Source organism: Gallus gallus, chromosome 3 (assembly GCF_016699485.2).
Source record: "Gallus gallus isolate bGalGal1 chromosome 3, bGalGal1.mat.broiler.GRCg7b, whole genome shotgun sequence".
Lineage (NCBI taxonomy): Eukaryota > Metazoa > Chordata > Aves > Galliformes > Phasianidae > Gallus > Gallus gallus.
The window spans coordinates 109,818,818-109,832,238 of NC_052534.1; the positions used below are offsets into that span (position 1 = coordinate 109,818,818).

General features: G+C 47.5%; 1 protein-coding gene across 5 annotated transcripts in view; it reads left to right on the forward strand.

Annotated features, from left to right (window-relative positions):
* The window catches only part of CD2AP (CD2 associated protein), a 66,473-nt gene that overhangs the window by 23,320 nt on the left and 29,732 nt on the right, over nucleotides 1-13,421 (forward strand). For 2 of the 5 annotated variants that reach the window (XM_015285165.3, XM_040697331.2), the window contains exon 1: nucleotides 1,165-1,205. The exons of 2 other annotated variants lie outside the window; for them this stretch is intronic. In XM_015285165.3, the coding sequence (XP_015140651.1) occupies nucleotides 1,191-1,205 (15 nt within the window). In that variant the 5' untranslated portion in view covers nucleotides 1,165-1,190. Of the gene's footprint in view, nucleotides 1-1,164; nucleotides 1,206-11,806; nucleotides 13,365-13,421 lie in introns of those variants that run through there. One more of the 5 variants, XM_040697330.2, reaches the window with a different exon arrangement.

Consider the following 13,421-nt stretch of genomic DNA (forward strand, 5'->3'; position numbering starts at 1 on the left):
TCACAGTTGGTGGAGAAACTCACAGTGGCTGCATGGTTGCAAACAAATGGCTAAAACACTGTGAGCAGTTACACTGCCCAGCTATGAAGCATCCTCCTTGAATTTACTTTCAGTAATAGGTCTTTTCAGAAGTGTTCTGCTCGTATTGCAGTGTTGGGCTTTAGAGTGCTTGATGGGAGCTCAGTATTTCCTCCCTGCCTCATAACAAAATGTACTTTCTCCGTTTTGTTTCTGACTCCTGGCTCATACCTGCCTTGTTGCTATAAGCTGCCTTTCTTGAAGTTGTGGAGCTCCTCTGCAGGTATGGAGGTCTGCAATCTCAGCACCAGATTCTCATGTAAAATTCCAGCCTGGTTTGTGTTCCTGTATGCTTTCAGTTACGTTGTAATACTTGAACTGAATGTTTTGTTCCTGACATGGCTGTTATTGCCATTTCTCTTCCTGCTTTCTACATGGGCAGTATTGAAATAAACAACCTCATAAATTCCTGAAAGGAATGAGCGGTGGAAATCTCACAGACTTCTATTGTTTTCTTTGACACTGGCTTTTCCTTTCTAAAATTCATCATCGTGAAACATACCCACACCCATTGCCATCCAGTACGAGTTAGAGCAGCAGGTAATGCTGCTAAATGGAATATTCACTCTCCAACTCTTGCATTAAGCTGCAAGTGAGGATTTGGTGTTTGTTTGTCCTCTTGTTTTAGAAAGCTTTTGTCCATACACTGTGAAATGGCTTTTAGGATCGTAATAATAATTGAAATAAAATGAGCAGCTTTTATCTCTGTAGCCATGCAGGCTGTGAGTCTGCTGTTCATGACAGTAAAACCAGCTGGGTCGTAAGCTTGGGGCAGTGCTTCAAACGAGGGAGGGGCAGTGGAAAGATTAACTCGTAGCTTCCATCAGCGAAGGCAGGCGGGCTGCTGAGCTCGGGGGGCACTGTGGGGAGCAGGCTGGGATCCTTCCAAAAGCACGTGCTGGGTGTGCCCACCTGTGCACAGCAGGGCTGTGCTGTGCTGCTGCTCGGAGCGCTGTTTGCCTGCAAGGTGTGTGCAGCTGCTGCCCCGCGCCGTGCTGCCGTCCTGCTCAGGTTAGTGAGCCCCTGAACTTTGCTCTCTGTGACACTTTCTTCTCTTCTTCCTCTGAAATAAAAAAAAAAAAAAGCAGAGCACAGGGTGTGTTCGAGCAAATATGTCCCTGGAAGCGGTAAGCTTGCTTTATTTTCTCTGTTCTTAAAATCAACGTACAGTATTTGATTTTGTGTTCAGGGAAATGTACGGGGACAGCAGCATGAATTAAAGAAGCTGTGGTCGCTGTATGGGGTTTTTTTTTAGGTTTCATTTAATGTACTTTGTGTATGCTCAGTCCTTGAGCTGTTTGTGTAACAAAACGACTTGGTTTTGATTTAGGTGAACTTCTTTCCAGTGTACAGAGACAGGCAGGAATTGTAGTCAGCTACAGTGCTTGCGTGAAGGATTCCTTTAAACAACAGCTGTTGGGTTTTGAGAGTTCCTTTCTTGTTCAGCTTCCCGGTCTGTGTGTCCGTCAGCATACAGAAAACAAACCCAAACCCTCTCTGCTCTGCCTCAGAGCCCTCCTCCACCCGACCCTTTTCCCTGGGAGCAGTTCCAGCTGTAGCGTAGCTGAGCTGCTGCCTCGGGGCTGTGATGGTGCAACGTCCCCAGCATGCTGCGAGCCCATGAGAGAAGCTTTGCCTGAAAGCTCCTTCAGTGCACTGATGTCCTCTGCAATTCCTTTGCAAAAATAGCACATGGGCCTCACCCAGCTGTGTGACCGGGAACTGCGGAGCTGGGAGGGATTGCAGGCAAGGTAAAGGCGCTTGTCTCAGTTCTTCCTAATTCCCATTGGCTTGCAACTAGTACAGTAACAGTTGAAAAAACAGATGAATAACTATATACCTCTGTACTTAATGTCTGTATGATGGGCCATGCAGTCAGGAAGCGGTTATGGGGGTCCTCTAGACAGAAGTCAGGAGGAGTGTTTGCTAAAGTAATGCAATAAAATGCATTCCTGTCTCCAGAACTTCCAGATTGGCTCTTCTGCTGTGTGCCACACCAGGCTGTGTGTTTTGACACCTGTTCAGTCTGAATTCTTTGCACTCAAGTAATGCGTGGAGAAAATTAAATGTACACTAAGAAATCAATCCTAGCAGTCAAGGGATGCTTTGGTTTATGTAGCTTTCTCCTTTCTTTTTTGCTCTTTTGAGGAAATAGGCATAGGTTAGGTTTGCTAGGGGATGAAGGGCTTAGGGGTATAGAGGCTTCTTTGGCTTCCTGGTGAGGGGAGAGGAAAGTTGGTCTGGTGGGAAGGCAGCTCTTGCTTGGAAGAGGCTGCTGCTGGATTGTTTTTTTTTTCCCCTTCCAAAAGAAAATATGTAAAATTGAAAGTTGCATAATTTTGGGTTTAGTGCTGAGCACATGAGAAATGATGGCTATAAGCAGGCTCTGCTTGCCCCAATAAGGAGTGAAGCAGGGACTGTGAGATGTCTTACTGGCACCTGTGGGGCAGTCTGTGATTCTTTCTGGTTTCCTTCCAGCACTGCTGCAGGGCACCTTTTGTGGTGAGCCAGCTCAGTGGGGCTGGGCTGGTTTTGAGGGAGCACCCAGGCAGGGCTGCCCAGGCTGTTCCCAGTCCCATCTATTGAGTGAGATGGTGATAGGGAGTACTGCAACTGTGGGGTGAGAGATCTTCTGTCCTGTGTGAATGCAAAGTGAAACAGGTATGAGGGTAAATGGCTGGGGTGTGCCTTGCTTATGATGGGATGGAACCTTCCTTTCAAAAAAGGAAATAAGAAGATGAAAAACACTGGCAGATGTAGCCAATGACATTCAAATGTGGTCATGTGTAGTAGTTCTTGTTAGGATTCAGAGCTTATTGTGGATTACTCATGTTTATATGAGTCTTTCTGTTTACAACTATGTCTACTTATGTCTATTCTGTCTATGGCTGTTTACGAGGGTGGATAGTGATAGGACAAGGGGGAATGGTTTTAAACTGAGACAGGGGAGGTTTAGGTTGGATATGAGGATGCAGTTTTTCCCCCAGAGGGTGGTGACGCACTGAACAGGTTGCCCAAGGAGGCTGTGGATGCCCCATCCCTGCAGGCATTCAAGGCCAGGCTGGATGTGGCTCTGGGCAGCCTGGTCTGCTGGTTGGCGACCCTGCACATAGCAGGGGGTTGGAACTGGATGGGCATTGTGGTCCTTTTCAACCCAGGCCATTCTATGATTCTATGACTTTATGATTTGTGGTTGAATCCAAAATGGATTAAATGCTGGATTAAATGCTTGGGTTTATGCCAGCTGAGACCTTGTGAAGTCTCTCTACAAAGTTACTCATGTCACATAGGTTGGAAAAGCAAAGCTGCGAGGTGGATTTGAGCTTTCACAAGGTCTGAATTGCTCTGCAGAGCTTCTGCTGCAGACATGCTCTCCTGCCATGAGTGCCTGTGGGTGCCTCTGTGGTAGCTGGGGCCCCAGGGTTCTTGTGCCACGATTGGGAGTGGAAGGAACTCAACAGATATCGTTTGGCAATATTCTGTAATACTGTATTCACACTGGGATCTTACTGCTTTATTGGTATAAGGTGCACATGTGTGCATTGTTTCATTCCATTAGCAGAGGGATGGCCAGCAGGGACAGGGAGGTGATTGTCCCTTTCTTTGCCCTCGTGAGGCCTCATCTGCAGTACTGCGTCCAGGTCTGGGGCCTCCAATACAAGAAAGAAAGACAGGGAGCTGTTGGAGAGGGTCCAGAGGAGGCCACAAAGATGCTCAGAGGGCTGCAGCACCTCCCCTACAAAGACAGGCTGAGGGAGCTGCAGGGTGACCTCATTGCAGCCTTCCAGGACCTAAAGGGAGCCTACAAACAGGAGGGGAGATAACAGCAGGACAAGGGGAAATGGTTTGAAGTTGAAGGAGGGCAGATTGAGGTTGGATGTCAGGGGGAAGTTCTTTCCTATGGGAGTGGTGAGGTTGCTGGCACAGCTGCCCAGAGAGGCTGTGGATGCCCCGTCCATCCCTGGAGGTGTTCAAGGCCAGGTTGGATGGGGCCCTGGGCAGCCTGGGCTGGTATGAAATGTGGAGGTTGGTGGCCCTGCCTGTGGGGGGGGGGGGGTTGGAGCTTCATGATCCTTGAGGTCCCTTCCAGCCCAAGGCTTTCTGTGATCTGTGAAGAGAGCACTGGTGCTTCTTTTGCTATTTAGCATTTTAAAATAGTGTTGACAAGAGTATGTAAGGAATGGGAAGAAGTCCTAAATAGTGCATCAGTGGCAGAACTGACATGGAAAGGAACTTGAGGTACTGTTCCCAAGGATGGCAGGGGAAAACGTGATCTATTCAGCAGTGCTCACACATGCCAGACACTGATTATTCTCATTTGAGTTATCCAAGTGTTATCCAAAGTTATCCAAAGTGATTGTACACACTTCTGCTTTCCAAAAAGATGAATCTGCCCATGGAGTTCTGGTGAAGCTGTGTGCTCTTGGATGTGTGCTGCTGCACTCAGGTGTGGTGAGCTGGCAAGGAAAACTGCTGTATGCAAATAGTTACTCCTACAGCCACATGAAACGGTGTGCACTTCTGCCCTTCCTTAATTAAACGGCATTGTGTGTAATTTCATAACTTCCTTTCCAAGTGCTGGAAGTTTGTAGGGAAAGTGTGTTGCGTCAGATGGAGTATGCAGCTACAATTAAGTAAACTGCAGAGTGCATGTAGTGTCTTGGCCAGAAATAACCAGCAAGATGCACAGAAAGCTTAGTCTAAGTTTAGACCTTTTTCTATATACAGAGATCTACAGTACTGCCATAACTATGTACTGTGCAATTACTGTGTGTAATGATAGTAAAGAAGTCAATTACCCAGGTAGTATGTAATGCTTGCTGCATCCTGGGAATCTCTGGGTGTGCATCCCAGCACTGTCATTGCAGTACTTTCTCACGTGTCAGATAAATGAAGATATGTACACACCCAGCACTGCTGATGTTACATCTGTTCTTTTGCTTTTTTTTTTTTAATGAGGTTGAATGAAGTAATCACACTTGTAAACTTGCAATGTGATGACTTGTCTGAGCCTACCTCTGCTGCTCTGCCAGCCTGCAGCACCAAGGCCTGCATCACAGAGTCATAGAATCCTAGAATGGCCTGAGTTGAAAAGGACCACAATGCTTATCCAGTTCCAACCCCCTGCTATGTGCAGGGTCACCAACCAGCAGCCCAGGCTGCCCAGAGCCACATCCAGCCTGGCCTTGAATGCCTGCAGGGATGGGGCATCCACAGCCTCCTTGGGCAACCTGTTCAGTGCGTCACCACCCTCTGAGTTTGGTTTTAGGGGCCTTTGTTTTGGAGGGGAAGCGAGCTCCTCTCTACAGCATATATCAAATCTTTGGGGTTTTATTTTTATTTCTGATTCAGCAAGTCCTTTAAACGTTCAGCTTTGTGCCTTAGACAAAGGTCCTGGGCCTTCAGATGTGGTGCTGTGGAGCATCACGGCTCTTTTTAACCTTAGAGGAAGTGGCCTGGAGTGAAGTGCTGAAGGTTGTGCAGGGGCTGGGAAAAGAAGCATAGAATCATGGAATCGCTCAGGTTGGAAAAGACCTTCAAGATCATCCAGTCCAACTCCAACCCAACCATCCTACCCTAACTCTAACAGCCCTCCGCTCAATCACGGCCCTGAGCACCACATCCAAACAGTTGTTAAACATATCCAAGGATGGCGACTCCACCACCTCCCTGGGCAGCCCATCCCAGTGCTTAACAGCCCTTTCTGTTAAGAAGTGTTTCCTGATATCCAACCTAAACCTCCCCTGGCACAACTTGAGGCCATTTCCCCTCGTCCTGTCACCTGTCAGCAGTGAGAAGAGACCAACCCCGCTCCGCTGCAGTCACCTTTCAGGTATTGGCAGAGAGCAATGAGGTCTCCCCTCAGCCTCCTTTTCCCAGACCAAACAGCCCCAGTTCCTTCAGTCTCTCCTCATAGGCCATATTCTCCCAGCCCTTCCCCAGCCTTGTTGCCCTTCTCTGGACCTGCTCCAGCACCTCTGTGTCCTTTCTGTACTGAGGTGCCCAAAACAGAACACAGCACTCGAGGTGAGGCCTCACCAATGCTGAGTACAGGGCAGGATGACTTCCCTAGCTGGAAGCCTTGGGATTCTCACAGCAGAGGACAACCATATTGCCTTCAGGTATAGGAAACCTGAGTGGTGGTGGGCTGGAACGAAGGATGTTCCGAATTAAACATCAAAGTGTCTGTGGTGGTTAATGGAGCACATGCTGCTCTGGGCCAGCAATATGATACTTAATCCATTCTTCCCCCCTTGGGCAGCTCAGTGAAATGCTGATGTCTGTGGGTGCTGCTGAGCACTGTTCTGTGCCTGCTGGTTTACAGGACTAACATTAAATGCTAGTCTATAAGAATAACTACAAGAAATATAACTCAACTTCCTTATGTTTAAGCAAGTAGAATAGAGAAGAAACGTGCTAGTTTTTTAATATGTTTTCTTTGGTAATATGGCAGCACCATAAGGTATTGTTTAGATATTATTTCAGAAGTATTTTAAGATAGACTTTTCTTAATCAAATGCTTGGGAAACCCTACTGTAGGCATCTCTGTGCCTTCTAGGCGCTCTGTTAATGCAGTGCTCTTGGCTGTTGTTGGCCCTGCTGATCAGCTTTGCTAGAGCCAGGCTATGGGCTGAGGACCTGCAGCCACGACTGCTCACGTTGCAGTTTGTTTCTGTAACTCCTGTGAACATTGCTGGAGATGAATGTCAGCTAGTGGCTTTCCTTCTAGCTTCACAGTCCTGAACTGAAATGCATTTAACTGGGGCGTATGGAAGTCAAAATATCCAGCAATTTCAGTTATGGAAGAGATGAAGGTGAGGAGCAATGCTGCCTTCCTGCTGAGCCGTCCCTGCTTCAGCCATAAGCTGGGGGAGGTAAATCAACCCTGGGACACATGAAATTGCCCACGAGGTAACTTGTCTTGGAAAACAAAGGCTATCAAGTTTGAGCGTTCCTCAGTGCTTCAGGGGACTGTAACCGCTTTCATCTTTCAAGTGATTGGGTTCTGTTTTCAAGAATAACTTTTATCCCCCCGGGTTGCTGCAGCGCTGTTTGTGCCAGCTGCCAGCAGAGCTCCTCTGCTGGGTGATAGAAAGCGCTCCAGGGATGGAGTTCAGGCAGCAGCTCAGCTATTTTTGTTCATCAACTGTCTAGATCTGTCCTTTCAGTTCATGGCAGGCGTGACAGAAGAATGGGGCAGGTTGTTCATTTTCCTTTCCTTGCTGTGGTTAAACACTTCACGTCTCGTGTTCTGTGCACACTTGGAAGTAGGCTTTCTCATCTTAAATACAAGGGGACCCGTAGGCCAGGGGAATGGACTTGGGACACAGTTGGTTCAGGAGGCTGAAGGTGTTATAGCTGCCGTGTGTATGCCTGTCTGCTGCTGTCACTAAGGCCATGAAGGCAGGAGGTGGTGGGCTCTGAACTACTTAGAGGTGAAGGCTTTGTATTCCAGGAGCCATTGTGTTTCATTGTAGTTGATCAGAGTTTTTGACTCACATCTGTATGTGGCTGTGTTTGTGTCTGTACTCACTCGCACACCTATGTGCAGTTGGTCTTTGATGAAGCAGTTCTGCTGCTGTAAGGCAAAGGAACGAGGTGGTACAAACAGAGCAGTTGCCTGTTTCATAGGATTGTAGAAAGGCCTGGGTTGCAAAGGCCCACAGTGCTCACCCAGTTCCAACCCCCTGCTATGTGCAGGGTCGCCAACCAGCAGCCCAGGCTGCCCAGAGCCACATCCAGCCTGGCCTTGAATGCCTGCAGGGATGGGGCATCCACAGCCTCCTTGGGCAACCTGTTCAGTGCGTCACCACCCTCTGGGGGAAAAACTGCCTCCTCATATCCAACCTAAACCTCCCCTGTCTCAGTTTAAAACCATTCCCCCTTGTCCTATCACTATCCACCCTCATAAACAGCCGTTTCCCCTCCTTTCATACACTCCCTTCAAGTACTGGAAGTCCACAACGAGGTCTCCCCGCAGCCTTCTCTTCTCCAAGCTAAACAAGCCCAGTTCCCTCAACCTTTCCTCGTAGGAGAGGTGCTCCAGCCCTCTGACCATCTTAGTGGCCCTCCTCTGGACCCGTTAATTTGCTCATTCAATTTGCTCCTGCTTCCCTACAATGAGTGGCAGGTTCAGCTCTCATCTTATTTTCTGCCCAGTAGAATGTGAATCAAACTTCATTTCCAAGTCCAGGAGTAGACAGTACCATTACTGCTGTTCTGATGGACAGGAAGAGTTGGGAAAATGGTCTGGAGGCTCCAATGCTTTAAGTCTGTGACTCTTCATCTCCCTCTCCTTATCTACTGTGCTGCTGCTTAAGATCTCTCACTTTTAAGTATGCTCAGCCAGCAACAGAAATGCTTGCAGCTTTTGTACAGGCTGATGTTTCTTAGCTTACATCAGAAATAATGCAGAAAGGCTATTGTTGGTATAACAGCACATATAGAAGGAATGGGGAACTAAAATGTTGTCATGTTTATGCTTGAAGAATCTAGCTAAGGATTTGGGTTTGTTGGATAATGGACCTCTCTGTGTCCTGTTGTTCAGGAGAAGGCTAAATTTATGGCCATCCATTCCTTGTCTCCCTTCAGACTTCTACCTGGTTTCTGCATCATCACTCATTCCTTGTGGGGCAGGCAGTGGGCTTAGGATTACCCTGATCTTTTTTTGCTGTTGAGTTGCACTTACACAGGGTTTTACGTTATCAGCCTGTGCTGGTGTCAGCAATTTGTCAGGGGTGTGACACATGCATTTAATGGAGGTTATTAAAAAGGGAAGCCCTTATGGCTGGGGCTGTGTTTTGCAGCAGAGCAGTGGGTGATTGCTCCCAGGCCGAGCACTTGGTGCTGGGATTGCTGTGCTGACCTCGTACTGCCAAGTCATACATGCATGAAGTCTGTGTTGCTCATGGAAACGCTGACAAGCCCCTTGCTGTAGTGGGTTGGCATAATACGAATATTAAAACTTCCAGCTGCAGTGAATGTCAGACTCGTTTTGTTTTTGCTGGCTGGCAATGAGTGGTGGCCTCATCTCAGAACAAGCTGAAGTGTCCTGGAAAGCTTTCGTTGTTATAATGCAGGCTCTGTTGAGATATACAGGTCTGCCTTCAAGCAGCAATACAAGCCCAGAAAAACCCCTTCTTTGTTTTGAAGTCAATGATTGGCAGCCTTGGGAATGTTCAGATTAGATATAACAGTGACTGGGATGTGTCATTTTGGTATGGATGAAGAGCTCAGACCTGTGTGCACTGTTGTTTTGGCAGAGATTGAGTATTGCAGCTGTCAAAGGGACATTAATAAATGTTTGAATCATTTAGTGTCTGTTTTCAGTGATCCCAATTGGTATGTGTCTTGTTTAGAAATGCCTTTGTCAAATCTTAACGTGTTCAGAAGGTCAGAAGGTAACAGTGATCGTAGAATCACAGGATGGCCTGGGTTGAAAAGCACCGCAGTGCTCATCAAGTTCCAGCCCTCTGCTATGTGCAGGGTCACCAACCAGCAGACCAGGCTGCCCAGAGCCACATCCAGCCTGGGATGCTCAGGATGAAATTGCTGGAAGCAGTGGATGCTATGTGTGGTGAGAGCATCCTGATATGTGCCTTTGGAAATGGATTTAGAGCAGTTTCCTGCTGCTGAGAAGTGATATGAAATACAGGTTTGTGGTGTGGTGGTATGCAGTTGTGGAAAGCAGGGATTCCTGAATTTGCTTTACCTTGATGTGATTTTAATGCCCCGGGGAAGGATAATTAATGCTTCACTTCCTCGTTGGCAATAACAAAGTCTTTGCTTTACAGGGATATTCTAAAGGTTAGTAGGTTAAATATTGAAACAGCAGTTGCTGACCTATCCATGCACTACTTACAGCCCCTTCGTCATCTTGTCTGGACTGGGTTTCTCACTGATTGCCACAGTGGTGGGCTCTCGTGTGCTGGTTGTTCCTCCCCACGTTGCAAAGCAGCTTTCGATGACGCTGTGCTCACAATGTGCTTTCTGATTCACTCATGTCAGACATGACCCACGCTTGGATTCGGGTGTTGCTGACATCCAGTGCTTTACTGTTCATGGCAGAGCTTCTCCAGTGGTTTTGTAGCTTCCTGCCCCTGTTCTTACCCCGTGATCATCTTGGTCTTTTCCCTACATCCTCTTTCCTGCGCTGTGTCCCCCATTTCACAAAGTGCATGCAGTTACATCTTGTGAAACGCTGTGCAAAGTGCAGCATTAGTGCAAACAGGGAACTGACTCCCTCGTGGTGTGAGTTAAACAGTTTCTAGAGTGCTCGTATGTCCAGCCTGCTGCCTTGCCTGGGCTGCACTCAGGGAACAGGGGTTGTCTTGGGCCACATCTACATAGGTTGCACTGAAAGTAATGCCTCTAGTTTATTTCCATGGAAACTACTGCAGATACAAGGAGTGCAGCAGCGCTGTTTGATAGTGTGCATAGTTAGCTATAAAACACTGTTTTTCGACATAGTCACCACCATGAGCTGTGCATTTTCACCAGCAGTGAATACGAGCCTGTATGCTGCACTCACTGGGGGCTAGGGGGGAAGCATCAATGAATGTCAGTGGGTGCCATTCTTCCCTCATTCAGGAGTTCCACTCCATTGCTCCATCTGCACTCCCGTGACAGACACCATTCTGTCAGCCTGCCCTCTGCTGCCATCTGTCACACAGCAGAAACATGGAATGGGGCACTGGGGGGAGGTTCAACCTCTATTGCCATCCCACCAACATCCACCTCTGACACTGTGGGCCAACATCATAAAATGGGAGGCATTGCTTTTGGAGCAGCCCTCCTAAACTTTGTAATGTACTTAACACATGTAAGTAACTTACTTGAATCAAAATATTTTTAATTTAAAAAATAGGAGGCCACAAAACCATAAAACTGGTGGGGTGTTTGATTAAAGCCTCAGCCTGGTTTGATGGCAATGGCTGCCATTCGTAGGGAGGTCTCAAGGTGTTTGTCAGAGATTTTTGATGAAATTTTACTCTTCCTGCACCTCATCCTTGAAAATAATTGCTCACCAATGCATGCACTGCCAAAAAGTGACGTCTTTGTTTGGGATGCATACTTTATACAGAATCACAGGGGTTGGAAGGGATTTCAAGAGGTCATCGAGCCCAGCCCCCCTGCTACAGCAGTACCCTACAGCAGGTGGTGCAGGTGGTCATCCAGCTGGGTATTTAATGGGAGGTGGTCAGTTGGCCATTTAATGGGAGGCTCTCTTTTCTGTAGACTTTCTTTTTTGTTTTGAAGATAGAATCTCTGCAAAGCTGGAGATCTTAAGGACAGAAGGCTGAGCACAAGGGAGGGCAGATGCAGGATGACTTGGCTGTTTACTGAAGAACCTCCTTATATAATGGAAATGAGCGAGAGGAAAAACTGTGCTGTCGGTAATCTTATTTTACTCTGTCCTTCTGGGAAGTAGGAAGGTGCCCAGAGCTGTTAGTTGTGAAGTTCATGGTGTGCTTGAAAGCACCATCAGCTTTCCAGACCTGTTCTGTTTGCCATCTGGACAGCAGCGGCTTCCAGGCTTTTGGTGTTCCAGAAAGCAGCAGAACTGTATCCTGGTGGATACGTTCCTTGTATTTTCATCCATGCATGTCTTTTACGGTACTGGGGCCACTTCTGTTTAACATCTTTATTAACCATCTTGATGAGGGGATTGGGTGCACCCTCAGTAAGTTTGTATATGACACCAAATTGGGAAGGAGTGTTGAGTGCCGGGGGGTAGAAAGGCTCTACAGGATACAAGGACCTGGACTGATGGGCCAAGGTATACTGGATTTGCTGGTGCTTTGTCAGGGTGACGTGCCAGCGGGAGCTCTGAGGAGCCAGCCTTGGTACCAGCTTTGTTCTGCATCCCCAGCCATGGGCAGAGAGGGTCTCACAGTGGAAACCCCCATTTTCTGAGTCTTGTTACAGTCGTAAATAGTTAAATGTTGTGCTAATAGTGGGGAGCTGAGTAGTGACAAGGTGGTAGATGAGCATGAGGTTGGTAAATGCCACTGTCCAAGCTGTGGATAGAAGAAAAAGTAACCTGTGTTGTGTCTATAGGAAAGCCTTAGGTGGGATGAGCAGTGGCTTGTGAACGTTCGGCACTGTGACTTCCAGTTCTCTAAAATCCTTAACTCCGAGTGAAGTGGCAGCCCAAAGATCAACGGGATCTCATGAGGAAGGCTGCTGAGCAGGGGCAGTAGGTAGATGGGGATGGGGATGGAGCAGCTGCCTTGTGACACCGGAGCTGCCACGCAGGGCTGCAGCTGCTAGGATAAAGCTGAGGGGATGTGATCCAGGTTCTCATGAGTTTGGAGGCAGTGGTAAGCTAAAGGTGGAGCACACGTGGGGAGTGGGAAGGTGTCTGCTTAAAGCAGCTGGTAGCAGGGGGCTTCTTTGTGTTAGCGGAGGGTTTCTGCTATGTAACACCAAGGTGGGATCATGGGCTGAGAAAGGAATTAGATTTGTCTGCAGACATCAAAGGGATTGGGGGAATGTACCTTCCTGGTGAGACCCCTATGGGCAATGAGGAAGTCTGGGGCTCAGACAGCCCAAGAAAGTGCCCAAGATTGCATGTTAGCTGTCTGTAAATAGCATCTCAGACTGCTGCCACTGGGAGCTGTGCTCTGGAGCAGAGCAGTGGTCTGACCGGGAGGTCTCTTCCTGTGCTCAGAGCATCCATTCACTTCTAGATGGAGTCTGATGAAATGAGCTGATGTGGTGGAATGACTGCTTAGTCAGCATCTTTTCCGTCAAGAACTGATTCTTTCTTGTTTATAGGTGTGTGTTTCTTTTGCTTCATTCTTTCTAAATCGAAATGTTAACTGTTTCCTGTTAATTCCAGTGGTATCCACAAAATGTCTGCTGCTCTCTGCATGTTACTTTGTTTGCCTTTTTGTGGCAGTGTCCTTCCATCCTGTCAGTAACCAGCTTCTGAGCTTTGAGGCAGAGATGATCGCATAAAGCAGCTTTATGTACCTGAATGTTATGTTTAATTAACTCACTGCACTGTGGTTCTGTCATTGAGTACATATTTGTCTTTCATTTTTAGTTTCCATTATGAACTTAAAACTTGTGGTCTGGGACTTCTTGGGGCTCAAAGCTGCTGTTCCTAGGGTTGGAGTTGATGGCTAAAATGCTGCCTTTGGTTCTGTATGTTCTTGGCACGTATCTTACCCAGCTCCTAACGTGGTCATATGCGAGGGTCGTGTTTATAAAGGCCTTCAGTACTTTCAGATGCAGAATGCCATGGTTTTTGAGTATAGTCCATCATTAGACACCAAATGGTAAGTATGTGAAATCTCTTAGAGTGCCTCCTAAAAACACGGACCTCTTGGGTAATT